Here is a 27479-nt window from a genome sequence, read left to right as displayed (position 1 = left end):
GGGACTGGCACTGAATGGTCGATTCGGACCATTCCCAACCCTCCCTGCTCCATGGAGCCTGGCATGAGGCCAGAAGAGCTGGGCTGTCTGCTCCAGACACAGGCCCCAGCATCTCAGACTCTCTTCCTGTGGACCTGGAGGGCATGCGGTTCCCCTTGGCTTTAGCAGGGCCTGGCAGGGATGGGCACTTGCCAGACTGAGACTGTGCTTGGTTCTGTGGGTCACAGGGTTCTTGGCTTCCAGCCCCAGCCCAGCCAGTGTGGTGCGGCTGTCGTGTTCCACCCCAGAGGCAACTGCCTGACCCCACTGCCCCCCCCTCACAATGGGAGGCGCTTGCTAAATGCTAGATCTGGGCCTGTGGAGGGGCCTTTGTCTGCGTCCCTGTTCATGGCAAGGGGAGAAGGAAACCTCCCCCCATGGGGAATCTGGTGTTTAGGGGCTCCAGGGGGCTTCTGGAAGCACTGGCCACTTATTCCCAGGGCCTGCTCCACACAGCCCCTGTCCTGCATGCACAGTGCTGTGCCCAGGGGGGGGAGATGGCAGAATTGGACTCCCAGTCCAGATAGCACAGTGGGGCTGACTGAGGGATCAGGGAGGGAGGAGGAGGGGTGCAGGCTCCCTGGGGCTTGGCTGTGTGGGGCATCGGGACAGAACTAACCCAACTGCTCCTGGGATCAAATGCTCTGGCTGGCTCGGCCCCATGGGCTGCATGGGGCCCAGAGAGCTCCTGGCATGGGGCCAGGTCCTGCCGCAGAGCGGGCTGTGGGGGGGAGGCATTCCTGGGACTGAGGCATCTCTCGTCTTGTGCAGGTTGGCGTTGTACGTGTACGAGTACCTGCTGCATGTGGGAGCCCAGAAATCTGCACAGACCTTCCTCTCGGAGGTAAGACCAGGGTGGCTTTGGGACCCCTGCAGAGTCGAGGTGGGGGCAGCACCCCACCAGCGTGTCAGGGGGATGCTAGGTCCCGTCAGGAGGAGGGTCCCAGCCGCACAGAACGGCTTTCCCATCGGCTGCTGGAGCTTCCATCTCAGCCCTGCTCATGTCCCGTCCTGTGTTCTGGCCAGTGCTGTTTTGGCTCCGCTTGGTTCCATGGGCTGCCAAAGCTTTTGATGGCCCCCCTTGTAGGGGCATCCCCAGGCTGGTGAGGGGCCCCAGGTGCACGGCTCCCAGCTAAGGGGGGCTGGGACACAGGGTCTGCGCTGGGGCAGGGAGAGGGACGCCCAAGTGCGGTGGGGATGGGCTGGTGGAGGCTGCGTCACCTGGGTGCTGTCACACCGGGTTCTGTGCCGCTGCAGGACATTGGGCAGCTCTATACCCTGGTGCGCCGGAGTGGGGGGAGGGGAGGGCTCTAGGGCTGGGCCGCTGGGGTGATTCCTCCATGTAAGGCCTTGGGGGCAAGGAGCCGGCTGAGGGGCTTCACTGCTCTGGGGTGAAGGTGAGGGCCTGATGGAGCAAATGAGGGCTCCACACAGCACGTTGCTGAACAAGGGTCCCGGAGCTCTGCTGGAGCCCCTTGATCCTGCCCTGCAGCCCCCATCGCTCTCCTGGATGTGGCTGGCCCAGTGCATGGGCCCCAGGACGGGGGATGCTTGCAGGGACAGCACACCCTGGAGACCATCAGGGAGCTGGAGACGTGCTTGGAGCCCCGACCCCCCCCTCCTCCCTGACCCTACGATAACCCCCGCACTGAGTCGCCCATCGCAGGTAGCTTCCTGTGCACCGTGCCCGCAGGCTGGAGTTAGGGGGCCAGCAGATGGGAACGCTGTGGGGGCCAGGGCTGGAACGCTGCAGGGGTTTGTTCCTGCTGATGCTGCTGCATTTCCACTTGGGATCCCCTGTCTGGACATGGCTCGGGTGACCTGCCTTCTCTCTTGCAGATCCGATGGGAGAAGAATATCACGCTGGGGGAGCCCCCAGGGTTCCTGCACTCCTGGTGGTGGTAAGTGCCCTTCCAAGCTTGGGGCGTGGGGGGACGGTGCCCCAGGCTACAGCCATGGGGTGGGCATGCAGATCCCCTGATCAGCTGGGCTCTGCCGGGGAGAGGATGGCCCCTGCCCTCTCCTTGTCAGCGGAACAGGGGAGGGGGCGGTTGTTAGTGGAGGGGGAAGGGCTGTTCCCTCCCTCCCCCAGTTCCTGTCCCTGCTGGCTATTCCCTCTGCCGCTGACACTCATCACCTCGAACCCCATAAAGCTGCTGCTCTGCTTTTCCCATCAGCCTGCAGGAGCAACTGGAATTTATTTTGGGTCCCCCCTGTCCCCTCCGCATCCTGCTTCCCGGAAACACCCCGGCTCCCCCAGTGCTGGGCCCCACCACACCCCCCTCACACATATGGAGACAATTTGGCTGGCCCCAAAAAGGCAGAAAGCACCGTTCCTAGGCAGCCACGGGGCTTCGTCCCGTTCGATCTGGGCCTGATGTACTTCCCCGTGGCAGCCCCATGTTCTGGGACCAGCGGGTTCCTTCCAGGCTCCCATCGCTCAGACGGGAGCGCAAAGGAGATAAGGAGCCGATGTACAAATGGGGCAGGATTTGGTTTGTTCTGCACAGCTCCTCTGTTAAAGCGGGGTAAACTAAGGACTTCAGGAGGCGTTCATGGGTAGGGGTCCATCTCTTCCCTCTCCCAGGAGCCTCACTGGACTGGGTTTGTTTGGAGCCAGGTCTGGTTCTGGGCTGTTCTAATGGCCTGGGCTGGGGGCCACGGAGCTCCCATCCTCGTCCGGTGAGCTGTGCGCACCCTGTCCCGCCTGTCTGCCCCATGACAAAGTAGCCGCTAGCAGGGCGGTGACTTATATGGGCCCGTGGTGTCTGGGCTCCAACAATATTCAGGGCCCTGTGGCCCGACTCCACCAATGTGCGGGGCCGGGTCTCTCCCCTGACCCTGCCTGCTGCCCCGCCCCATGCCTCCCCCGCCCCCAGCATCCCAGCAGTGACAGTGGTGGGGGTGAATGTGCTGCTGGGGGGAGGGGGGTCGCTTCCCCCCCCCCAGCAGAGCTCACTGCTGCTGGCAGGGAGAGGGCTGGGGGAGTCCTCCTCTCTGGCCCCAGGGCAGCCTGTCTGCACCCCAAACCCATCCCCAGTCCTGAGCCCCCTCCTGCATCATTAGGAAAAACTTTTTCACTAGGAGGGTGGTGAAACACTGGAATGCGTTGCCTGGGGAGGTGGTGGAATCTCCTTCCTTAGAAGATTTTAAGGTCAGGCTTGACAAAGCCCTGGCTGGGATGATTTATTTGGGGATGGGCCCTGCTTTTGAGCAGGGGGTTGGACTAGATGACCTCCTGAGGTCCCTTCCAACCCTGATATTCTATGATTCTGTGAACCCCTCATCCCCAGCCCCACACCCCCAACCCTCTGCCCTAGCCCTGAGCCCCCTCCCACAGCCCTCACCCCTACACCCCCTCCCTCAGCACCCCCTCCTACCTCCAAACTCCCTCCCAGAGCCTGCACCCCTCATCCCTTCCTACACCCACACCCCTTGCCCCAGCCTGGAGCCTGCACCCCCACCCCCTTCTTCTGCCCCCAGACTCCCTTCCAGAGCCTGCGCCCCAGCCCGGAGCCTCCACCCCAGACCCCCTTCCCCCACCCAGACTCCCTCCCAGAGCCTTAGGCAGGTAGGGGGCAGAGTTTGCGGGCGGGTTCTGGGCACCACCACAATTTCTACAAACCTGCCACCCCTGGCTGCCAGATGCCCCGTGCCTGGCTCCACCTTCTGGTGCAGCCCAGCTGCCGGGGGCGTGACCCTCGCCTGGCCCCCAGCTGCAGAGAGCTCTCCAGCCCCACCGCTCTGGGCTGGGACCGCCCAACTGCATGGGGCTGGCATGGACTCCTGGGTCTGTGGGGAGTGCTGCCCCAGGGCATGCCTGGCAGGGGGTGCTTGTCGAGGTCTGTGGGGGGGAGGGGCTCCTGCTTCCCCCTCGTGCCCTAGCTGGATGGGGTTATTCCGGGTCCCCTCTGTGCAGCCTAGCCAAGCGGTCTCTTGCTTCAGAGCTTTGCCCCCACCCCATCCTCTGCTTGTGACATCACAATAGTCGCCTTGGCAACCAGCCGTGATGTCACAAAGAGAGGGTGAAGGGCCGGGCAATGGCTGGAGCGCAGGGGGCTGGGTTCTGTTCCTAGCTCCATGTCCTTTGCTCCCAGAGCCGCAGGGGAATAGGGCCCAGCTCCTGGAATGGGACTGCTCGTGTTGGGTACCCACGGGAGATGCCTGGGGGGCAGGGGGCCTCACCTGCCAGCTGGGCCCCAGGAATCTGAGTGTCCCCCCTGCGTGTATGCAAGGTGCTGTAATCTCTGCTCCTGTCCCTGGGAGGGTGAATGCAGCAGACCTGCTCCCAGCCCATGGGACAGACTGGTGAATGGGCCCCAGAGCTGAGGGGAAAGCTGGGGTGCAGTGAGGCTGCCTGACCCACTGCTGCCTTTGTGTTCAGGGTGTCAGTCCACCCACGGTGCTGTGCCTCCATCCTGGGTGGGTGGGTGAGCCTGCTGAACTCTGGACTCCTCAGCTGTAGCATGTGCCTACCTGTGTGTGGGGGCGGTCCCTGCACTGGGCCGGAGCCCCTGCTCCTGCCGCGGAGGAGGAAGGGGTTCAGGGCTGTTGGGGGGCCGTGATCCCCAGGGCAGGGTGTCCCAGAAGCAGCAGGGGGGATCCCCTAGCGGCTGGGGTTGTGGTGGGGGGGAGAAGGGATGAGGCCGTGGTCCATTCTGCTGCCCAGGGCCGTGGGGGTTGGGCCCCTGAGGTTGGGGGTTTATGGCTGGACGGAGCAGCGTTGCTGGTGCCCGGCCTCCTGCAGGGGGCGCTGACGCTGGCCAGACAGGTGCTCCATCGGTTCAGTGCCCGGGGCCCAGCCCCGCTGCCCCCTCTCCCCTGAGCCCAGCCTGGCCCTAGGGGCGCCCCTGGAGTGAGCTGAATTTCAGGGCAGGTCCTGGGGGTGGGTGGGGGTGTGAGATGAGATGGTGACATCAGAGCACTCAGCCACTCACCACCTGGCTCCCCATAGTATATTTGCATACCATCATCCTATTGGCTGGAAATGCCAGGCGTGGTTGACAGCGATCCGTTTTTAAAGGGGCAGTGCTAGAAATATTCAGGGCTGGTTGAGCGCTGCTGGATTGGCCCTCAGCTTGGCCCAGCGGCTTTGACGACCCCGGCGCAGCCCCTGCATAGCACCAGGCTCAGGGGCCAGTAAATAAAACCAGGCTCGACTGGGGAGAATCGCCGCCAGCCAACACAGGGTGCAGCCAGCAGCAGGGTGGAGGAGCGAGTCTCCAAAGGGCCAGCTGCAGCCGGCGTGTGTAACTGGGGCTCCCCGATCTTAGGCACAGTGGCAGGAAGTGCCAGGGCTGACGCCCTGGCCCACAGGGGAAGGGGTCAGTCTGGGGGTCCTGGTAGCCAGGTTCAGTCCCGGCTCGGCCCCAGACTTCCAGTGTGACCTTGGGCAAGACCATCAGCCTCTCTGGGCATCGCCTCCCCCTCTGTACGGTAAGCAGGATAGATCGCTCTGCCCTGTGCTCGTAGAGCCCAGACCCATCCTGCCGATCTAGCTACAGCGCTTAGCAGCAGAGTGTGCCCATGAGTGCCCCTGCCCCACCTTCTCCTGGGGCGCTGGGAGCCAGTGGGGTGCTTGCCCGTCGGGACCTGATGTCTGCGTATTTAGCTGTTTCCAATAAACTATTAGGTGATGGTTTGGTTTTTGCAGGCATGGGTGGGGGAGAGAGATTGGGATTAACCCTTGGGCTGCTGGAGTAGCTCCCCGGAAGGCCTTGCTGGTGCGTTATGCCATGGCCGAGCAGTGGAGCAAGACGTGGGGCTGGTGGCTGCGCGATCTGCATGGCCGGGTGGCTCCCCGGGGCCACACCGGGCTGCCTGCAGAGTGGGAGCAGCCATGGGTGAGGGGGCTGCGGGCTCCCTTGGGGACTCAGAGAGCGCTGAGCCTCTTCCCAACCTCTGGGCTACCCAGAAACATGGACACCCACACCTATTCCACCCCGTAGGCCCCTCCTAGGTGCTTGTCAGCCCAGTGCATGAACAAGCCTGTTTGGGCCAGGCTGGGTGCCAGAGGCAGGGTGGCTCTGGCCAGGCTCTGGCCAGGCCCTGGCCTCCCCTTCTCCGGGATGCTGCAGCCTGATGGAAAGTTCCTGGGATTTCAATTTCAGCTCCAGCTGATGATCTTAGCAACCGTAACCTGGGAAAACACTCTGCGGTGGAGCCTGTGGGCCGAGGGGGAGCTGGGCCAGCCCCAGGGCCTGGAGCAGCCACTGCATCTGGAATGGGATGCTCCCAGCATGCTGGGCCAGGTGCGGATGTGCCCTCGCTCCCCCAAGGGCATGGCTGTTCTCCACTGCCTGCTGCGGGCGATCAGCCATGGGCAGCCCTGACCCCGTGGGTCTGGCCTGACCCCATGGCCGTGGCTGGCACCAGCACAGGATGGGCCTCCGTGGTTCCAGTCCAGCAGCCCCTTGTGCTGCTGGTAACGGGTTCAGATCGGGGCCGTCAGGCTGGTGGTGGAGTGAGTTTGGTGGGTCGTGGCTGAGGGGCTTCAGCCGTGATTTTTGTGGCATGAGTGCAACCCCTCATGTGGGCAGGGTGAGCTGGCTGGCACAGGGCCCCTCCCTCTAGCTCAGACACGGCCACGGGCCTCATTGTCTACCCTGCAGCTCAGCACAACTGGGAGCTGCTGCTCAGGGAGAGCCCAGAGCAGTGGGCTGCGGGTCGGGATCGAGGGGCACCGGCAGAGCTGGGGGAGCCCAGGGCTGGGGGAATGGGGCTGTGGGCTAGGATCGAGGGGCACCGGCGGAGCTGGGGGTTGCCGGCTGGGGGGCGCACAGGGCCTGACTGACGCGCTCTCTCCCCGCAGTGTGTTCTGGGACCTGTACTGTGCGGCGCCGGACCGCCGGGAGACATGTGAGCACTCCAGCGAAGCCAAGGCCTTTCATGACTATGTGAGTAACCGCGTCCCCGCCAGCGGCCAGGGCTGTGCTGGAGGCTCCAGGGCGGAGGGCTTGGGGCAGGCCAGCCCCACCGTGCTCTTGGCTGGGCTGTGGGGGGAGGGGCAGCCTGTGCTGAGTAGCCCCAGGGGACTCAGCTGTGCCGGAGGAGTTGTGGGGCTGCTGCTGCTGCTGTTACTCCCCTGTGCTGGGGGGTGTCGTGTAGCCTGGGGGGTGTGTGCTGTGACAGGGTCGGGGTGTGTGTGGCTGTAGCCGGGGGGTGCTAGGAAATGGGTGGTGGGGACAGCCCCCCCCCCCCCCGGGCAGCCACTCTAGGGGTGACCACTCCCGTTTGAGATGGGGGGGGGGGAGTTGGACCCTGTATTTTCGGGCCAGGAGGCCCATTGTGACCATCTAGTCTGACCCCCTGTGTAACATGGGCAGAGACCTGCCCCCACCATTCCTAGAGCGGAGCTGTCAGGGAAACAGCCCAGGGATGGAGACTCCTCTCCAGGCCTTGGGGAAATTTGTTCCAGTTGTTAATTACCCTCAAATCCACCTCTTATTCCCAGTCTGAGACTAGGGGGAGGACTGTGACCTGGGGGGGTGTCATGCAGCGGTGGCTCTGCCAGGGTCACCATGGCACCCTGCTGGGTAGTTCCTCACACCCACTGTGATCTCTGACCCCCTGTGGGTGATCCTAGACCCCGGGCCAGGGCAGGCGCCATCTCCACCTGGGGCGTGAGCTGTCATGACCCACTGCCCGGGTCCCTCCCACAAATGGCAGGCATGCGTGCTCTCTTTGCACACTTGCCCGTTCATCCAGGCGCAGCAGGGTATAGGTGGTTCAGCACCCACTGGCTGGGGGGTGCCGAGGCGGAGATGTGATGAAGCGGGACTGTTCTTAATGTTTCTTCTGAATATTGTAGGGGTGCCTCAGTTTCCCCTATGCAGTTCTTAAGTATCTAGGGAGTGGGGTAAGGGTGTATGATCACTGCAGAGCCCTAGAGGGCAGGTGTGTGCAGGGGTCTGGACACAGAGAATGGCCGACACCCTGTTTCCTGGCCACTGATGGCCTGGGCCCTTCTCCCCTGCAAGGTGAGAGCTAAAGGGTTGGAGAACAAAGGAATCAGGTGACCTCCTGGCCCCGGGAAAGGGGAAAGCCCAGAGGAGGAGGGGCTGGAGGGAGTTTCAGTTTGGGGCTGGCTGGGGACATGGAGTGAAGTGCAGACGGGGTTGTCTGGCTCACTGCCCCCAAAATGGACCCAGCTGAGGGATCCCATTCTCTGCACCTACAAGCTCTGTTTTAGACCATGTTCCTGTCATCTAATAAACCTCTGTTTTACTGGCTGGCTGAGAGTCCCGTCTGACTGCGGAGTTGGGGGGTAGAACCCTCTGGCTTCCCCAGGACCCCGCCTGAGCGGACTCGCTGTGGGAATCGCACGGAGGGGCAGAGGATGCTGAATGCTCCGAGGTCAGACCCAGGAAGGTGGAAGCTGGGTGAGCTGTGTGTCCTGCAGACAGGCTGCTCCCAGAGAGGAGACTTCCCCAGAGTCCTGCCTGGCTTCATGGGGAGCAGTTCCAGAGCATTGCCCAGGGACTCCGTGACAACTGGTGGTAGCGGTGGGACGCCCTGGACTCCATGACAGGAGGTCAAGGCTAAGATCTGGAGTGTGTGAGCACCTCTTGTGGGCAGGAGGAGAGCGAGGGTGCCCTCGGGCAAGCATCCTGGGCTGGAGAGTGGCTGCCCCCAGGGCAGGAACTTTCTGCAAGCACCTAGCCCACTGCACTGAGTTGGTCTAACCGGCAGGGCTCTGCGCTGCCCATCTCTGTGCATCTGCAGGAGCAGCCTGGGGTGGGGAGCCCCCAGGGCACCCGCTTCCCCATGCCCGGTGCTCCTGACATAACTGGAGGGCATGAAGTGCTTGCTCTGGATCTAAGCAGCGAGTTGTCTGCAGGAGCTGGGCGTGGGGCTGAAAAGGGGGGAAGCAGCCATGATGCAGGCATTGGAACAGGTTTGCTGTTAACGACGCTGCATCTTTGTGCCGATAGCTTCCTTTCTCCTGTCATTCAGTTTGTGTTTTCAGCTGTATTGTCTCCCTGCTAAATACCCGCTTTGCCAGCTGCGGAGACGGGGCGTGTGATGGGAACGTTTGGACAGGTGGCTCATGTGTTTTGACTGCACTCGTGGCTGGTGGCTTGTGGGGGGGTGTGTGTGTGTGTGTGACAACTTCTGCACAGCAAGGGCTGGAGCCTCTTTCCTGGCACCAGCCCCCGTGTGCTGCGGCCAGCTCTGGTGCAGGACAGGGGCAGTGATTTGACCACATGCCCGGGTGAGAAATGTTAACAGGCTGTTGCGGGAGGCTCACTTCTCAGCCCGCCTCCTTCTGCTGGGGAGGCCGCCAGCTTCATGGCCAGACCAGGCCATTCTCCCCACTGCAGGGCTGACCCCCAGGGAGCCAGCTGTGAGGGAAGCTGCATGGCACGGGCACCCATCCATCAGGGACCCAACTGAGAACCTGCAGACTCATGTCACACAAGCCATTGACTGTTCTTCAGGTGGTGACAGTTCTGTCACTGAAGGGTGGGGTGAGATTGGACCCAGTGACCACAAGGGGAAAGCCCCACCCTGGGGCTGGATCAGAGCCGGTGCCCCCTGGAAGGGAAGGGTCCCATCTCCCATTCCCCACCTCCCACTCCAGCCCCAGCTCCTAGCTAGGATTTGGGCGCTGGGCCATGTTGGCCAGAGGGAGTTGATGTCAGGACTGGATGGGACCCAGGGTTCCTGGCTCCCTGCCCCCTGCACTAAGCCTGGGACGCACACCCTGTGGGAAGTCGTGGTAGGGAGGGGCTGCACCCAACTCCCAGCTCACTGCTGTCCTAGGGCGAGGAGCAGGGAATTGAGGTTCGCTAGGACCCAGCATGCTGACGGGCCTCTGCTCCCCTCCAGGCAGCTCTAGTTACACCAGGGAGGGGGAGCCTGGTGCATCTGGAGCCAGGCCAGGCCGCCCCTTACCAGCTGCAGCCCAGAGCCTGTGAGGTGTCAGTAACAGGGAGCAGGGGGCACAGCTGGGTGTGTTTAGGTGCAGACCCTGAAGGGAGGAGGAGGGGGCTGCATGGGGCCAGCCAGGGGGGCTCTTGCCAATCTCTGTGGGTATTTGCAGGGTGAAACGCTGGAAAGGGGGCGAGTTTGCTTGGCAGCACTGCACCCGGCAGCAACTTGTGGGTCTGTGCACGATCCAGTGCCCCTCCCCGCACACAGCCTGGCCGCTGCCCCTCAACCCCGACCTGCAGCCCCCTGCTATCCCAGCCTGCACTTCCCTGCAGCCCTGCTGGTGTTTCTCTGTCCTGACCTGGAGCCCCCTTTTTGCTATCCCAGCCGGGGCTCTCTGCCCCCATCCCCCACTCTGTGCTGGTGCCCTAGTCCTGTTCTCAGCCTGCAGTAACGCAGGCCCCATGCATGGCGCTTGGTGCCTGGCTGGCAGCAGCGCAGGAGGCCAGAGCAGTGCCCTTCGTTCCTGATCGCTGGGTGCTGGCAGGGCCCTGGCTGGCTGGGGGCAGGAGGCAGAGACCGGGCTGGGGGTAGAGTGATGGGGGGAGCTGGTGGTCTCCCCTTTGGGCTGGCTGAGGGGCTTTGTGAGTAGCTGGGATGCCCAAGGGCACGGTGAGGGTCTCCCTTCGGCTGGGCCTGGAGCCTGTAAGCAGCCCCCCAGCCAAGCCCCTTCCTAACCAGTCTGAGGCCGTGGGGGGTGGTCCAGGGCCTCCTGCTACCCTCCTCTTTGTGCAGAAGCATCAGCGCCAGCCGTGGGGTGCCTGGCTGAGCCCGCGCCTGCTGCCTCGGGCTGTGCAGAGAGAGCAGATGGCAGCGCCCCTCTAGCGCCCCAGGGTGTGCGTGGGGCTGGCCGCGCTCTCGCCCCGGCTGCCCTTGGCTGGCAGGCTGCAGCGTGCGGGGCATTAATATTTCAGGCCCGTGCTGCAGGGAGCGGCGCGGGTCCTGCTGGCGCTCTGTGCACATGAATAACTTTCTGGGAGGGGAGCAGAGCGCTGGGCCGGGCCCCGTGGGAATCCGCCAGCACGCTCCGGAGAGCGTGGGGCGCGCCAGCCCTCAGCCGTGGGGGGTGCGCTTAAAAGGGCAGTGGCTCAGTCCCAGCCGCTCCCTTCCCATCACAGTCCTGCAGCCCCACAGGGTGTCTGCCGTCTGCCCCCAGCCACAGGTGCTGCTGCCCCCAGAAATTTCCAGGGCTGGGCCTGGCACACTGTGCTCACACATGCATGTCGTGCTCCCAGAGAGAGAGACGCACTCCATACACGTGAGCGTGCACAGAGGCGTAGCCGTGCATGGGCCTTGCGTGTGCACACAGCCCCTGTGAACACACACGCACAGTCACGCAGATACACCCCTCACACATGTGTGCACACCCACCGTGACAGACAGAGCCATGTGCACATGCTCCATCATGATCCCAGGCCCCTGGTTACTCCCCGATGCCCCCTTCTCTGCCAGCCAAGTCTTCAGGGTTCACTTAAATCACATTTTCAAGATTTAATTTGTAACCAGGAGGGTTGCAAACTGGGCTCCTGGCCTGGGTGTGGGTCCCCTGCTGTTAAGCAAGGCCTGGCCTGGGCAGGGCATGGATGGCAGACCTATGTGGAAATTGCTGGGCTGGTGAGCGTGGGGGTGATCTCCCCACCAGTGTTGACCCTGCTGCCCTAGAGCAGTGCTGGGGGGTGGCTCCGTGCTGGGGGGCAGTGCTAGGGCAGGGGAGACGTCGGAGCCTTCTCTCCTCTCCCAGAGAACTGGGACTGCCTTGGCCCCTTCTTCACTTTCCTCTGCCACTTTGATGGGGAGGGGTCAGTTCCACGGACCTCCCGGTGCCCCATGTATGCAGAAATGCTCTGCTGCCTCTAATGAGCGCAGGGGGGGCAGGCCTCAGCTTTGGGCCCCATTGTGCCTCCAGCACCACTCCCTGACACTGTGCAGGGATCTGACCCAGAGGGATGCCCCCCCCCATTAGATGCCCACCCAGCTTGGCAGGGTGAGCTGCAGTGGGGCAGCCAGTCAGATTGCACTGTGGCCCAGCCTGGCTGTGGGGCGTGTGTGTATGTGTTGGGGGGCGGGGGGACAGATGTGGGGCAGGTCTGGGGTATGCTCGGGGGCCTCAGGCAGACACCCCTGGCAGTGGGGCGCTGGATGTCTTTGGAGCTTGCCTAGGGAAACGGAGCACTGGGCTTGCTTGGCTTGGCTGTGGGGGGGCCAGGCGCCTCGGACATCTGGAGAGAATTAGCCCCGGCAGCAGGAGCCGGGGGCCGGCAAACGTGTTGTCGCTTCTCAGCTGCACCTGGCTCTGGGGCACCCTGCCAGGCTTAGGGCTAGAGTGGGAACAGGTTAGCCTCTGCGGCCCCCTTCTCTGCACACAGCTGGACAGGCTGGAGGCTGCTCTATGCACCCCCCCTCCCAAGCCCTGGAACACCCCAGGTGTCGGGCAGCCACAGAGAAAGGCCCTGCTCCAAGGCCGGGGCCAGGACAGGCGCCATCCCACCAGCCAGAGACCACCCTGGCTTCCCCTCCCGTGCCAGCCCTGCAGGGACCCAATTCCCATCGCCCAGATGCTGCCACCTGCCCCTAGGAGTCACAGCAGAGCCTGGCTGTTCCCCTGCCCCCCCCTCCCCCCACCCCCGGTGCTCAGGCAGCGCTGGGGGCCGGGGGTCAGGGCTCTGCAGCAGCTCGGGCTCTTATCTGCGTGGGGCTCCTGGGGAGTTAATCAGTGGCCACAGAGTCAACAGCGCGGCTGCCCCTGGCTGCCTGTGTTTGACTAGTGTGGGGCAGGCCCTGGCTGTTTGTCCTGGCGCTGGGATTGCTGCTCTGCTGCCAAGCACTGAACTGCCTGGTGGCTGGCAGAGTTGGCAAATCCATGTGCCACGCTGCACCTTGGCCATGTGCAGGCCGGGCGGCACTTCTGGCAGGGCAGGGGCCTGGTGGGACGGGACAGCTCACGCTCTACACTGGATGGGCTGCCCAGGGCAGGGTGGGGCTCCTGGCCCTGCATTGCCCAGGGCTACGGGCCCAGCGAGACAGCAGTGGCCCTGCAAGGGACACCCACTGTGCAGAGTGGGAGGGAAGCTCTGCTGCGGCACTGAGGAACTGGACTGTGTGGGGCACCAGGGAGCCAGCTGGTGAAGTGGGCAGGGGCTGTGGGGCGCTGGTGCTAGGGGGCTCTGACTGGCTCTGAGTCCAGCCCCGGGCTGCAGCAGGGAGCTGTGGTGCTGGAATGGGCAGGGGTGGAACATGCCCATGGTATCCTCGGGCCCCCATGCTGGGAGCCTGGTGGCTGAGGCTAGGTGGGGAGGATGGTGGTGCTGCGGCTGGATGGAGGGCAGAGAGACTACTGATGGAGATAACCCCAGGGGGCTTGGCATGGCATAGTGCTCCTGGCATGGCCCCCTTAGGGCGATGCCACCCCTTCACCTCCTCCCTGGCATGGTCCTACCCTTCCCAGCTCTGTCCCCAGCATGGTGCTCCCTCCTGACCCGGCCCTCTGTGTAGTGCCCCTCTCCCCCCCAGTGCTCCAGCATCGTGCCCCCCTCCTAGCTGCCCTCCAGCACGGAGCCATCTGTTTGTTTTGCTGGCTCTTTAATTACTCTGGTCTATTTACTGATGCTGCAGTCAGGCTGATGCGAAGGACACTAATTGCCCTGTACATAATCCCTGTGCCATGCAGCCCCAGCACTGTGGGCACATGCCCTCCAGGCCGCGGCCCCATGCCCTCTGGGGCGGGAGCCATCCCAGCTCCATGATGCTGCCTCAGGGCCGGGGTCTGCCATAGGCCAGCTCCGGGCAAAGGGCGCTGGTGTGGGGGCAGCTGTGGGGTTTGCCAGCTCAGGCCCTGCACTGGATCCTGCTACAGGGACTGGCTTTACTCAGGGCCTCTGGTGCCATGGAGTGGTCTGGCAGCTCAGGAACGCTTTGACCCCGGCTGGGGTGCTATTGGACTCTGCCCCTCTCGCAGCCCCAGGGTGGCACCGGCCCCCCCAGCCTCCTTTGGGTAAAGTCCTGAGTGGTGGCTATTGGAAGGCGACCCCTGGGGAGGCCAGTGTGATCCCAGCCCTGTGCTCAGCACCATGGGGGGGGAGTGCGTGTGTGTTGGGGGAATCCGCCTTTTCTAACCAACCTACGCAGGGGTGTGTATGTGGTGGGGGGGAGATGGGCTCCAGTTAGAGGCTGACTGAGCCAAGGGGCCTCCTACCTCCCACCCTGCCTGAGCAAACTGCAGGGGGAGGGGATGCAGGCTCCCTCCATCCCATCCCCCCCTTCCTCCTCCCAATCTAGGTTGGCTAGAAAATGCTGGTCGTCGTCCCCCCCCCCACACACACACATTTCCCCTCCCTCCCCCAGTGCTGCCGCTCCACCTCCTGGCTCTGCCCCCTCAGCACTGGCCCCTTTGTCTCCTCCACGTGGAGGCGGGAGCCGGGCTGGGCTGGTCCCATTGTCCATGACAGCCCCCCACCCCCCAGGCCCTACGGGGGTCCTGGCAGCCATGCAGCAACTTGCCAGAGTGACAGCTCTTGGAGCCCATGTCCCCCACCAGTAACAGGACACTCCCAGGTCCCCCTTGCCTGGGGGAGGGGCTGCCTCCATGCTCCAAGCCCCCTGGACTGGGCACTACCCAGAGCCGGAGGAGGCTGGTTCTGCCTGGCTTCCCGGGAACATTGTCCCAGAGGGATTGGGGGCTGTGCTGTTCTGCCCAGCACGTGCCCCTGGAGTGCCCCAGCCTGGCTGCCGGTCCCGCAGTTAACCAGCTCTGGGAAGACATGGGCAGATCTCCCACCCCCACGTCCCCCTTCCCGGGATGGCCCACACGGCTCGGTCAGTAGCTGGCGAGGGGAGGGAAAGGTCAGGCCTAGACGCTGGGGGCCGCGTGGGGCTGCAGCAGCCTGCCCTGCAGTTGGTGCCCTGCAGCCAGGCTGTCGCAGCAGTCGGTCGCTGGCAGTAGGTTCTAGTGGTTACAGACGGGGATGGGGAGTCAGACCTCCTGGGGTCTCTTCTCAGCTCAGCCCCTGACTCGCTGTGTGGCCTTGGGCAGGGCTGGCTCTGTCTGTCTTTCTCTGGCCGTTCCCAGGCTGCCCTCTCTCTAGGACGATGTCTAGGCTCAGCCCCCCTGCCTTTCCCCTCTGGCTGCAGCTTTGCCAAGTGCTGGGCGTTTTATCAGGCGAGGGTGCAGCAGGGGTATGTGCTGGAGGGGTTAATGAGTTCTCTCCCCCACCCTCCAGCCCCGGGGAGCAGGGTGGGCTGGGAGCCAGCTCTGTGGTGCTCGGCCGTGTGCTCGGTGCAGAACTGATTGCCACGCTGGAGTTAATGAGAATCTGGCGCAGCCACGCAGCTCAGGTCAGACGGCACGGGCAGGCCCCATTGCCATGGCAACGCTGCCTTGCATATGTAAAGCGAAAGGGCTTTGGGAGCGGGGAGGCCGCTGGGGGGGCTGGGAGCCCCAGCAGAGGGGAGCCTCCATGGCTGCCCCAGTGCCAACCCCCTGCCCCGGTGTGGGGGTGAGTCGGGACTGGCACCAGCCCAGCTCACCTGCTGCACCCCCAGCGCCTGGCCCCTGATCAATCACCGGCTAAGTGGCAAGGCTGGCTCATTCCACACCTTGGCTGCTGGTATTTAGGCAGCGGAGAGAATTGATGGTCTGTGGAGCCCAGCAATTCGGACGTTAGCACCGCCCACAGCGACCAGAACCCATGTGGGCACTAGGGGAGGCCCCAGGGATCATAGGGGTGGCTCTCGGGCCAGCAGCAGAGCGGCTGAGCTCACCTGGCTGCAGGACCCAGGTCTGACTCTGGACAGGCTCCCTTGGCCCCTGTCCTGGTTCTAGCCTGTCTTGTGTTGGAGCAGCAGGGCTGAGAGCCCCCAACTTGTGGGGCTGGGGGAGCAGGGCCCCCAGAACTTGCTCCCAAGCTCCCACCAAGCCTTGGCAGAGGTGCCCTGCCTGGGAGTGCGAGGGGAAGACCCTCCTGGGGCTGGCTGTGGTGGGGTCCTCGACGCCCAGCCCTGGGGCTGGGAGGAGCAGAGTTGAGTCCTGCCGGCGAGATTTGGAGTTGTACCACAGGGGATGTGCGCTGACAGCCCCCCACGTACCCTGGGCAGGACTCACACACCCTGGGCAACACCCTGCTGTCTGAGCTGGGGGGGCATGGGGACCAGCTGCCCATCTTGGCCACCAGCCAAACCCTGGGGCTGCCCATCCAGCCGTCATGGCTGATTGTTCTGTGTATCGCGCTGCCCCCTGCTGGTGCTGCGCAGACGGCGGAGAAACTGCCCTGTGACAGCGGGGGTGAAGCCGGGCAGCCCCACCCAGGGGAGCGGGCAGCAGCCGCTCTGCTGGACTTGAGAGTGTCTGGACCGTGGGGGGCAGAGTGAGGGTGGGGTGGCTGAGTGTGAGTGTGGGTGTGGGGACAGGGCCCTGGCCGGGGCGGGATGGTCTGAGGGGTAGTGAGGGGAGGCGCTGTGTTGTCTGCCCCCCTCCCCACTGGACTGGGATTCGTGGTGTGCATGACGACTGCCCGTAGTGCTCGCCACGCTCTCCCCGCTGCCCCACCTCGGCTGGCCGGGCACCAATGGGGCACCGACGGTGTGCCATGGTCTGCTGGGCAGTGGAGGCGGGGGGGTGGTGCCCTGGGGGTGAGGACATAGGACACTGGCAGGGGCTGAGCTAGTCTAGCGAGGGGCAATCCAGGACCCTGACAGACACAGCAGGGTCGGGAGTGGAGAGAGCTGTGCGGGCAGCCTGTCTCCTGGAGCCTGGGGAGGACATGGGGGTGCTGCATGCACGGTGGGGGCCTCGTGCTCATGCCTCCCGGCCCCTCTGCTTTCGTGATCCATTACCAAGGCACCCCCCTGGCCATGTGCCACTTTTCTGCAGGTGAGCCCGCAGGCGCTAGCAGTGAGGGCCGGGGTCGGTCGCCTCAGCGTGACCCCATGGGAAGGAGCATCGTTCTGGTGCCAGGGCTCATGGGGTGCTGAGGCTGCACCAGGGGCTGGTGCCCCTCTAGTTCCCCGGGCTGCAGGCAGGAAGGCGGGAGGATATCCTGTTAGAGGAGGGCATGATCTGTCACCAAGCAGCATCTGGGGCAGCAGGGGCCGCCTGGCTAGAGCAGCCTCCTAGCCAACGAGCACATCTGGATGGGGCCCTGGGGCCCCTCTCCACAGCAGGCTGGCCCAGTCCTTGCACCTCACCCCCAGTGCCTGCCAGCCCCCCTCCCTGCGAGCTGCAGTGCTGGGCTCCCCTCCCCGTTAACCCTACGGCGGCTGGCAGAGAGAGGAGCCCACTGCTGGGCTGTGTGCTGTGACTAGCGGGTGATGCTGTGCCAGGGAGGGGGTGGGTGTCAGGGAGGTGGGGTAGGATTCTCATGCTAAGGGCACACACACACACACACATGTGTACACACAAACGTGTCCCCCCCCCACCCCACATGGCAATGCCCCCCCCTTCCTGTGCAGGGTTACAGGCCTCAGTGGCTACTTAAGGTATTTGTGCTTCTGCCCGGGGGGAGATGGAGAAAGCAAGTCTCTGCCCCTCTCTGCCCCACAGCAGGTGGTGTCAGAGCAGGGCAGAGGGTGTGGGGATCCTGGCCCCCTGGGGAGCTCACTGGCTGCCTGCAGGCTCAGGCAGTCCTTCCCCCCCCCTTTATTCTCGGTTAATGCCTGTGTGTCTCCGTAGTGCCTGTCACCGCAGCCTCCTGGCGCAGCTGGTCGCAGTGGGCTGGTGCAGGGCACCAAACCTGTTCCTGTACCCCCCGGCCACAGCTCTTCCTGGGAACAGCCTGGGGCTCTGGGCCCTGCTACCCTGCGCGCCCCTCTGCGTGCTGCCCAGCAGCCCTGAGTGTGGTACCCCCAGCCCCTGGCTATCCCGTGAGGGAGCCTGGCACCAGCGCAGGGCGGGGGGCGGACAAGTGAAAGAGCCGGTTCGGGGGCAGGCTGGGGGCAGGGCGGGGTGTAAGGGCAGGAGGAGGTGTTGCTGGGACAGCCGATGCAGGGGGCAGGTGCTTGATGGGTCCTTGGGAACCCCCAGCTGCCGTCGCTCGCACCCCTGGGCCCCCGCACCGGGCAGCTTCTCCCCCTACAGCTTTTGTGTGCCCCACTGCCACGGATGCTCTCCCCTCCCCCACACATCGCCTCCCGTCCTGCCCTTCTCTTGCCTCTCCCAGCACCCCTCCTTCCCCTCCCCCGCACGCCCCCTCCCCTCCCCCGCACGCCCCCTCCCCTCTCGTTTTCTTTCGCTGGTTTTCGTGACCTTGATGCAGAGACTCCCCAACCTGTTGCCATAGCAACACCTGCTTTGCATCTCCAGGCCTGGAGCGGGGCTGTGATTGACAGTTCTGGGGGTGTCCCCAGCCCCGCTCCCCCAGCCCCGGGCAGCCCCTCACCCTCCTTTCTCATCACTGCCTCTGTGGCAGCACCCAGCCGGCTGGTGTGGGATTGGCCTCAGAGCCCATACCCAGCTGCCCCATGGAGCTGGGCTCCGTGACGTCCCCAGGAGCTCAGACTGGGGGAAGCTGGCCTGATCCCCTTCTTCAGTGCTGACCAGGGGGCACATGGGGCCTGGCGCCAGCTCAGGGGGCTCAAGGGGGCTTCCAACCTGTGGTGCCAGGCTCCCCCGGGTGCCGCCTCTGTTGGGGCGCTGGGCTCTTGCCCTGCCGTGTGACACCCCCCCCCCCCCGGGCCTTGCCAAGCAGCCCGCGCTGCCCCTCCAACTCCTTCCTCGTTCCTACCCCGAGCGCCCCAGCCCTGCCTTGGAACCGTGGGCCAGGGCCAGGAATCTCCTGGGAGCCTGCTGCTCCCCTGCGTTGGCACCTCCGGCTTTAACCCTCTCTGGGCTGCCCTGTCGGTGCTGACGCCAGGCGTCCTCGGGCCTCACCGTCCTGATGGGCATCATCCCCTGCCCCCACATGGGCTTTCCCGCTGCCCACGGTGCGCCCTTGTGTCCCGCCTACCCTGGGCCCTGACAGATGCCAGCTGGGGTCTGTCCAGCTGGCCCCCCTCACCCTGCTGCCTGAGTTGGCTTCTCGGCAGGGCTGCGGGCAGCAGCTGGCTGTCGGCGGACAGTGGGACGCCGGTGGGATTGGAAGGCTGGGTCCCAGTTGGTACCGTCTGTAGGACGGACTCAAGACCACGGCTGGGAGCAAGCCCCAGCTCCCGCAGCACTCCTGGCCATTCTGCTGGCCACGGCTAGCTCCCCCCTCCCTTGACGGCACTGCCCTGGCACTGCTGGGGCTCTAGGCCTGGCCTGCAGCAGCATGGTCCCTGAGGGCACCAGAGCTCTGCCCAGGCTGGGGGCAGGGGTGCCAGCTCCCTCTTTGAATCCTTGCACGGACTCTCTTGATTCTTGAGTTGCCCCAGTGCTCTCAAGGAGACGTTTGCCAGCAGCCCTGCCGTGCCGGGGTGCCCACTGCCCAGTCCAGTGCCCTGGCCCTGCCAACCCTGTGCTTACCAGCGCCCCTGCCATAACACATGTGTGCGTGCCCTGAGCTGTGGTGAGGAGAGCAGCTGCAGCGATGCGGGGAGCCCTGAGGGGAGACAGCAGCTGGCTGGTGATGGGGGGCCCTTGGGGAGGCCTGGAATTGGGGTGCATGTCAAGGGGTTTTTACCATGCAGCGCTGAGCCGGTCTGCCAGGTCTGGGAGGGGCCGGGAGCCAGCCCTGTGGCAGTGTGGGGGCCTGTTGGGGCAAAACGGGGCCAGGCTGTGGCGAGCCCCAGACAAAGGGCCGCATGCGGCGGGTGCAGGTGGCCAGGCGGCGAGGGGGTTAACGAGCGCGGGTGGAATGTGGGGGGGAGAGATTTGTGCGGCTGGCGTTGGGGAGGCCGGTTTCATGGGGTGCCGCTCGGCTGCCTCGCCTCCGGCGCTGTTGGTTTTGGCTGCCTGCACAGACTCTCCATTGTCTTGCAAATGATTTGTGCATGGCTGTAAAGTGAGTTCAGCTGGGCCCAGCCTGCTCTGATCCTGCTGCTGATAAATGAGGCAGGGGGCCATAACTTTGTCTGCTGCAGGGCCCTAGTGCGCGCTTGCTCGCTCCCCCTGGAGCAGAGAGGCTGCCTGGGCCAAGCCCTTGACCCACGGGGACAGGGCATCAGGGCCCCAGGGCCTGGCAGGAGCGGGCTTCCTGCTGCCTATGACCTGTGTGACTTCACGGGGAAGAGGGTGGGCACAACCCATGATGCTGACTCTGGGAGGCAGCACTGTCCAGTGCAGCAGCCCTGGCCCTGCCCTGTTCCCGGCAGAAAGGCCTGTCCTCTGCTGGGGCTGCTGCCTCCTCCTAGAAGCTTGTCGTGCCCCAAATCATCTGGTGGGAGCGGGTGGCATGGGGCTCCATGGGTGGGACTGGCTGGATGGGAGTCCCACGCAGCCCGGCTCTGGGGCTGGAGCACCAGGAAGGCAGGGGCCTCATCTCCCCAGGCTGCAGGTTGGCAGCAGATGCTGCACATGGTTCCGCTAAGCCCCAGCACTCGCCTCCTTGGGCCAGTTCACAGGCGAGCCAGCCAGTGGAGGGGATGATGGTGGTGGTGGGAGCCAAGTGCCCTCAGACAGCGTGGCCCCCTGTGGGGAGGGCATGTTGAACCGTCTGGCAATGAGTGCCGGGAATCACAGGTCAGGACTCCTGGGTTCCATCCCTAGCTCTGTGTAGTGGGAGTGAGTCTGTGCCTCAGTTTCCCCATGCACATCAGGGGGGTGATATTTCCCTCCTGGGTGGTGGGGAGCTTGTGTTGCAGAGTGCGCTGAATCCTGGGGGTGGGAGGTGCGGCATGACCAGGTTCCTCTGCTCAGGCCCCACAGTCCAGGGGCTGCTGGTGGGCTGCTGGTGCCCCCTCTTCTTGCTGGCTTGGCCTTCCTGGGGGGGCTGCCCGTGCACTGCGCCTTAGTGCCACTGAAGCTTTTCTGCGGCTGCTGGCTCAGCACGGTCACTAGGAGCAAAGTGGCCCCACTGTACGTCCACTTGCCTCTCCGCTCCCTCTGCCTGGCCAGCCCAAGCAACATCACTGCATGCCAACAGGAGTGGGCTAGCCATGGGGGGCTTGGCCCTCAAAGGGCCCCAGGAGCCCCCTGAGGATCCTGCCCAGCTCCCCAGGAGGGGCTCTCTCTACATCCGAGAAAGCGTCTGGCACCACCCGGGCATCATGGCAGCTCCCAGACACTTCCACCCCCACTGCAAACAGCATGGAAAGTGAAACCCTGTGTTTGGTTTGTCCTGAGTCTTGCTGCTCCTCTGCCCCCTGGCCTGCGCCCTCCCTGTGATGACACACAGCAGGGGCACGGGTGGGGGTTCAGCCAGAGAGGGCGCTGGCTCTGCGTGGGGGGTGCAGCTGTCAGTCTATTCCTGCCCCAGTTGTGACTGTCGCATGTCGTCGCTTGGCAGGGAATTAGTGAGTGAGAAGCCCACCCACCCTCACGGCCTCCTTATCTCTGCCGTCCATGCCAGCGCTCACCGGGAGGCGCTGCACAGCCCAGATCCCTGTAGACCCAGCGGGGAGGGGGCTGCCCGAGAGGAACACGTGGGCACAGTGCCCCCACCCCACCCCTCCCTGCACCTCCCCTGCCAGGAGCCCTGCTCTGCAGAGCCTGCAGCTGGCCAGCCCCAGGGCTGCTGAGCTGTGGGTCTGTGCCCAGGCGGGTGGCCGGCGTCGCCTCTCCATTTAAGCGTGATGGAGGGAGTGTTTCCAGGCAAGCCCGGCTGTGTGCAGCGCCCGCTTGCTCAGTTGGTGACATCTGTCACGGAAGGGATTAGTCATATTTCATGTAAATGAGTCACTGGGCTCGGTCAGGTGGGGGCGGCCGTGCGGGCTAGCAGAGCACACGCCGTGCGAGGGGCTGGAGGGTGCACGCGCAGAGCCGCCCATCGCTAGTCATCCCGGAGCGCCTCCCTGCACAGGATGCTGTGGACGGCAGGGAGATGCCCACGGGCAGAGGGGTGAAAATACCCGGCTGCTCTAGGAGGCTGGGCAGAGTCCGCCAGCTGGGCCGTTGTGACATCACTGGGAGGGGCCTTCTGATGTCACGCCGGCCTGTGATGTCACAGTGTCTCTGGCCAGCATGTTCTGGCAGGGGCTGGGCAAGCCAGGAGCCTGGGGGTTTGGGGATGGGGGCACAGGCCAACAAGGAGAGGCCCATGCTCCATGGGGTGGTGTGTCCTGGTCCCGTATACAGCACTCAGGGTGGGTCCCTTTGGGGCACCCAGGGTTGAACGTGCTGGCCACGGAGGGTCTGGCCCCTTGGGCAGGCATTGGCACGTGGTGCCTGTGGAAAGAGCCGGAGACGCTGTCTGTCGAGCAGCTGGTGGGCGCAGGGCGGAGATCACTGTCTGCGCCCAGCGGGAGGGGGCAGCCCGGGGGAGCAAGGGGGCAGCTAACAGGCCCCCTCCCCCCATACGCTCAGCAAGGGCTTCCCACGATAAATGCAGCCGGCACAGGCGGGTGGGTGGCCTGGCACTGTGAGGCCTGGGCTGGCATAGACAGCCCTGGAGATGTGTCTTCCCCATAGCGGGTACCAGGGGCAGCAGCATGAAGGCCTCATGGAGCCACCCCCTAGTCTGGAAGGGCCCCACCACGAGGCACCAGTGGGTACTAGCTCCAGTGAGTCCCTCCGCATTCAGAAGGGAATGGGTTTGGGGGGGCTGTTGATCCGTTCTGGATCCAAACCGGCAATGCCTAGAGGGGAGAGGTCCCATTCCCCGCCCCCCCCGAGCCAGCCAGTCCCCTGCCGTGGGGCTGGCCTAGAGCTGGCTCCCCTAGAGGGGAAAGGCCTCGTGTCCCATTGAATCTCCCTCACCACCCCCAGCTGGTCTAGGTTAGAACCAAATCTTTCCTGTAGGGTGGTGAGGCCCCTGATTGGTCATGGGGGGGGGGGAGTATTAACCCTTGGCTTGCCATGCAGCTGGTCTGGTCGCTTGCTGAGCCCTGGAGCCCAGCTGGGCTGTGGGCCTTGATGTCCCCAGCCCTCTATCTGCAGCGGGCTCAGTGGGCGCAGGAGGTGGCTGAGATTCCCCACTGGGGGCGCCAGCTGGAGGTCTCCAGGGCTGGTCATTCCCAAACCAGTACGTGATGGGTCTGGTGTGGAGGGCTGTAACGTATGTGGGGTGCAGGGGCCTGCCAGGTTCAGCAGCAAGACAGGGAGGTGCTAACACCCTACGCCAGCCCCCACCCCCGGGTGCCGGAACATGGATCGGGAGGGAGGGAAACAGGCCTGATGCAAGGGTGAGGGCCAGAGGCTGAGGCCCCTGGTCCACGGCTGCAGCCTCCCCCAGGGCTTGCCAGGTGGGGGAGGGACCCTGGCCTTGGGTGAGTCACACGCCAGGGGCTGCGGGGGAGACAGTCGGTGTGCTCTGGGGATGGCTAGGCTGGCTCTCACAGGGCCCTGGGAGAGGCCGGGGCATCTGGCCTCCGGGGCCTGGCTATTTCTGGCGCTGGTAATGAGTGTGCCCGTCGCGCTCGCGACTGGGCCAGCCCCGGCTCCTTTCACCCCAGCTGGACACTCTTCGTTCCAGACCAGGGCAGCCTGTGTGCATCCCTCGCTGCTGGCCTGTCTGTCTGTCCTGTCCGGAGGACCAGTTCCCGGGGGTCCTGGCCCCGCTCTGCACCGCGTTTGCCATCTGCCCCGGGGCCAAGCGGGCACAGGTGGTGCTATTGGGATTCTGGGACGTTCACACCTGCTGTGCAGGGGGACGCTGGGCCCCAGGTGCCAGGCAGGAGAGTGAGGCTGCCCAGCTCCTTCCCACCATCTCTGTGGGCAGAGACGCTGCCTCTGTGTGCCGTGCCCAGGTGTCCCCCGCGCCGTCTCACCCGTCCCTCCTGTTCTCCGCTATCCCGCCCCGCCTGGGCTGCGTCCCCAGGAGCAAAGGGAGGGGAAGGGGGGCCCAGGTCTGCCAGGCCGTGGTAGGGCCAGCTGGGGGCACACCCCTCGCGCTCCAGTCGGGCAGGCCCCGTCCATGCAAGAGATTGGATGTAGGCTCGGTGGCAGGGGGGCCTTACGGGGTGATGGAGGGGGGTGGTCCCTGCGCAGGGGGCAGAAGGAGACAACAGGACCAGTGGGGTGGGGGAGGGATTGCACGGGGCCCTGGATTTGGCAGTGTCTCAGCCAGCCCCGTGGAGCAGAGCCTCTGGACCCCCCCAGCCCCTTCGCAGGCCCCTTCCCCAGCACGGCCATGGAGGTGCAGAAAGCAGCCGCCTCCCTTTCAAATTGAAACCATTTGTGGCAGAGCAGCAAGGGGCCGAGCCGGAAAGCCAGCGCATTCCTTCGCTTTAATAGCTCCCCTCAGACGGACGTGGCTGGTGGGGCCCAGTGTGCCCCCCTGCACACAGCACACCCACGCGAGCCTGCCCCGACAGCCCAGCCCAGCCTGCTGTGCCCTGCCCCACAGGTGGCCTGGCTCTGACTCCCCAGGCTGGGGTGGGGGCTCTGCCGAGGGGGGCTGCACTGGGGGGTGGAGTGCTCTGGCTGGATTCTCCATATATTTCCGTCTCGCTCGTACTGAGATGTGTCCTGGCTGGACGCTCTTGGGGCAAGGAGACACCAACCCAGGGCCAGGCACTCGCTCAGTGGCTCCTCAGTGGCTGTGCCCTGGCCAGCGGGTCCCAGCATGCCATGCTCTGGCAGGGCACGACCTGCTGGGCCCCATAGTGTCCTTGGACTGCGCCGCCCCATTGTAGACGAGGGAGGCTGCGGGCCAGGTGTGGCCTGGGAGGGGGATGCTTAGTCTGGAGCTCCCTTTGTCTCTCCTAAGGGCGTCCACTCCTGGTGCATACTGGGGGCAGGTGGGGGGATCTGCAGGGAGCCCCCCACCTGCTCCCACAGCCCCACCCCCCAGCTCCCTGGCAGTCATGGAGAGTTGCACCCGCCCTCCAGCTGGGGCGTGAGCTGCGCTGGCAGAGCAGAACAGCTGCAGGTCGGGGTTGAGGGGCATTGGCAGGGAGCTGAGGCCTGGGCACATCCCCCCTGCTCTGGATTTGTGCTGGGTGGGGACCCCCTGGGCCGGCTCCACCCAGCCCGCTGCACATCCCCGAGGGATGGTTCGTTCCCCCGTCCTGATGCCTCGCTAATCAGTGCTGTTAATTTCATCCAGTTAGCTGCACGTTGGCATGAGCATGGCCCCAGCTGCCTTGACTGTCAGATGTGCCCCTGGTGCCACCTATAATGAGGGCAGTCAAGGGGAGCTGACCCTGGGCAGGGGCCGTAATTAGCGCACGGGGACCATGGTGACCGGAGCCGAGGGGTAATCTGCAGGCACGATAATGAGCAGGCGCTGGGCTGAGCCTCACTGAGTTTGCTGGTGGCAGCCCTGAGCCTCGCCCAGTGCCCGGGGGCAGCGGGCTGGGGGGAGAGATGTTTCCCGAGGGGCTGGCACCTCGACTGGGTGGGGCAGGCTCCTGGGCTGGGCAGGGGCACGTCCCCAGTCCTCCGTTCCCAGTGGGACTCAGCACTGGCAGCTCTGCTGAGACCCCAGCGGAGTGCCCAGGGAGCAAGGGCCCACCGCCTCTGAGCTGCTGGGGGCAGGGGCTGAGGCCAAGCATCCAGCTCCTCCCTGCTTTGTGGGGCCGCCGGGGCCTGGCCTGAGCGTTGTCGCCCCAAGGAAGCCGACGTCCCCCCTTGTCCCCAGTAGGCGGGCACCTGCTGTATCCCTCAGGGGTTAGCGTCTTTGGCCAAGGCAGGCAGCACTGCCAGGTGCCGAGAGCTTCTGTGCCCTAGAAGGGGGGCATTGGCTCCAAGGTCCTGGCCACCCTGGCACTCTGTGCCACCCCCATGCCTAGCCTGCACTCTGACAGCTCCCAGCCCTTCCCTGGCATGCTGGGTCATTCATTTACCTGGTTGCCATCCCAGCTGTTCCAAAACAGGCTATCCCGCCGAGGTGCCAGGCCCAAGGCACCCCACTGACTGCCAAGCACATCTGCCTCCTGTCTGGCCTGACAGCCTCTCGCCCCCAGAAGGGTGAATTCCCTCCCCACCTGGAGCAGAACCCCTCTGGGGTGAGGGACGGACCCGTCACAGGGCTGAGATTGGCCTCAGGCTCCCCACGGAGGGCCCCAAGCCAGGGCAGAGAACAGGGCTCTCAGCAGCATCTGTGGGCATCGACCCCAGAGCTCACGGGAGGTACCAAGAGGGGCAGTGACTTATCCAGGCTGAGCGGCAAGAATAGAACCCAGGAGTCCTGGCTCCCTGGACTGGGCCATACCTACTAGGCCAGGTTGCCACCTCAGCCCTGAGGGAGGTGTTCTGTCACTGGCCAGCCAGCTGTGGGGTCTGGGTGGGCAGCGGGGGGCTGGGGGGTGCAGGGCATGTTCAGCAGCACAGCCTCCAGGGGGTAACTGAGGGAGAATGTGTGAGGAGGCTTCCCCCCAAACCCCAAATTCAACCACTCTCCTATGAGAACCAGCCCGAAGCAGCGTCATAGAGGGGGGAGGGGCTCAGCACCGCCATGGGGCGTGGGGGGCACGTGTGGGGCGCTGAGGGAGAGGCATGCATGGGATATTGGAGGACCCCCCAGTACTCAATACAGGCTGTCCCACCTGGAGAGGCCTCTCCCTGCCAGGGCTTCTGACCCCTCACTGCAGCTACCTGGGGGCTGCCCCACTTCCTGCGCTGGGAGCGGGGCCGGGCAATGTGGGCACAGCATGTTCCCAGAGGGGTGCGGGGGGGGGGCAGGCTGACTCCCACCATTCCAGACTCCCCTCCCTAGCCTTGGACAGCATGTGACCCCTCAGGATGACCTTTGCTCTTTCTCCGCAGAGTGCCGCGGCGGCCCCCAGCCCCGTGATGGGGAACATGCCCCCGAACGACGGCATGCCAGGAGGACCCATGCCACCTGGTTTCTTTCAGGTACCCTGCCCCACTGCATGGCCGACTGGGGCCCCACTGGCGTGGCACACCGTGGGGAGCAGGCGAACGCCCAGGGGACAAGGTGCCCGGGGGTGGGCGGACCCCACAGGGATTTCCCGTGGAGGAAGAGGGCAGCCCCAGTCCTTTCCCTTGGGGTAACCTCTGGGAGCCAGCGCGCTGCCCTCTGAGACCCAGCCAGTCCTCCACAGCTCTGCCCTGCCAAGGGGGACCCTGTGGGCCTCCTTGCCAGCTCTGCCCAGTGCCCTCTGCCGGGAACCTCCAGCAGTGCCAAGGGCTGTCCCTGTGCCCAAAGCAGGTGTCAGAGTCACCATCAGAGCCTGCTGCTCCCGAGGGCTGCCTGTGCCCATGGGGGCCCTGCTGCGTTGCAGGGAGTTGTGGGGGAGAGGAGAGAGCCAAAAGTGGCAGCCTCTCTCCCTCTCCCCTGCTGCACTTCAGGAGCAGCCACCATGCTGCGGAGGGGGGGCAGCCCCCCCATGTCCTAAGCCTGGCCGCTGGGCCCCCAGTCGGGAGCTGCCTGGCCGCCCAGGGGAGTGTGAACTAGCGCTGAGGGGCGAGGGTCCTGCTGCTCTGTGGCCAGCGCCCCCACCGTGCGTAGGAACAGGCTGCCCTGCGGCGGAGTGGAGGCTGGCCCGTGCATCTGGCACTCAGAGCTGTGGGCCCAGCGGCAGCTCCAAGGGGGCCC

The 27479-nt window shown here is 64.9% G+C and overlaps 2 protein-coding genes across 3 annotated transcripts in view; both read left to right on the top strand.

The window, feature by feature from the left end:
- UBA52 (ubiquitin A-52 residue ribosomal protein fusion product 1) overlaps positions 1 to 27479 on the top strand; it is a 375240-nt gene that overhangs the window by 189205 nt on the left and 158556 nt on the right. The window contains exon 1 of one of the 2 annotated variants that reach the window (XM_075123220.1): positions 17224 to 17227. The exons of the other annotated variant lie outside the window; for it this stretch is intronic. The gene's annotated coding sequence lies outside the window, so the exon portion shown is untranslated. Of the gene's footprint in view, positions 1 to 17223; positions 17228 to 27479 lie in introns of those variants that run through there. 2 annotated transcript variants of the gene reach the window in all.
- The window catches only part of SSBP4 (single stranded DNA binding protein 4), a 49553-nt gene that overhangs the window by 10452 nt on the left and 11622 nt on the right, over positions 1 to 27479 (top strand). The window contains exons 2-5 of the mRNA XM_048830834.2: positions 811 to 883; positions 1879 to 1940; positions 6851 to 6935; positions 26687 to 26776. Coding sequence (XP_048686791.1) covers positions 811 to 883; positions 1879 to 1940; positions 6851 to 6935; positions 26687 to 26776 — 310 coding nt within the window. The remainder of the gene's footprint in view (positions 1 to 810; positions 884 to 1878; positions 1941 to 6850; positions 6936 to 26686; positions 26777 to 27479) is intronic.

This window comes from Caretta caretta, chromosome 25 (assembly GCF_965140235.1).
Source record: "Caretta caretta isolate rCarCar2 chromosome 25, rCarCar1.hap1, whole genome shotgun sequence".
NCBI lineage: Eukaryota > Metazoa > Chordata > Testudines > Cheloniidae > Caretta > Caretta caretta.
The sequence above is the reverse complement of the archived record's forward strand: the minus strand, read 5'-3'. Positions and strand labels throughout refer to the sequence as shown.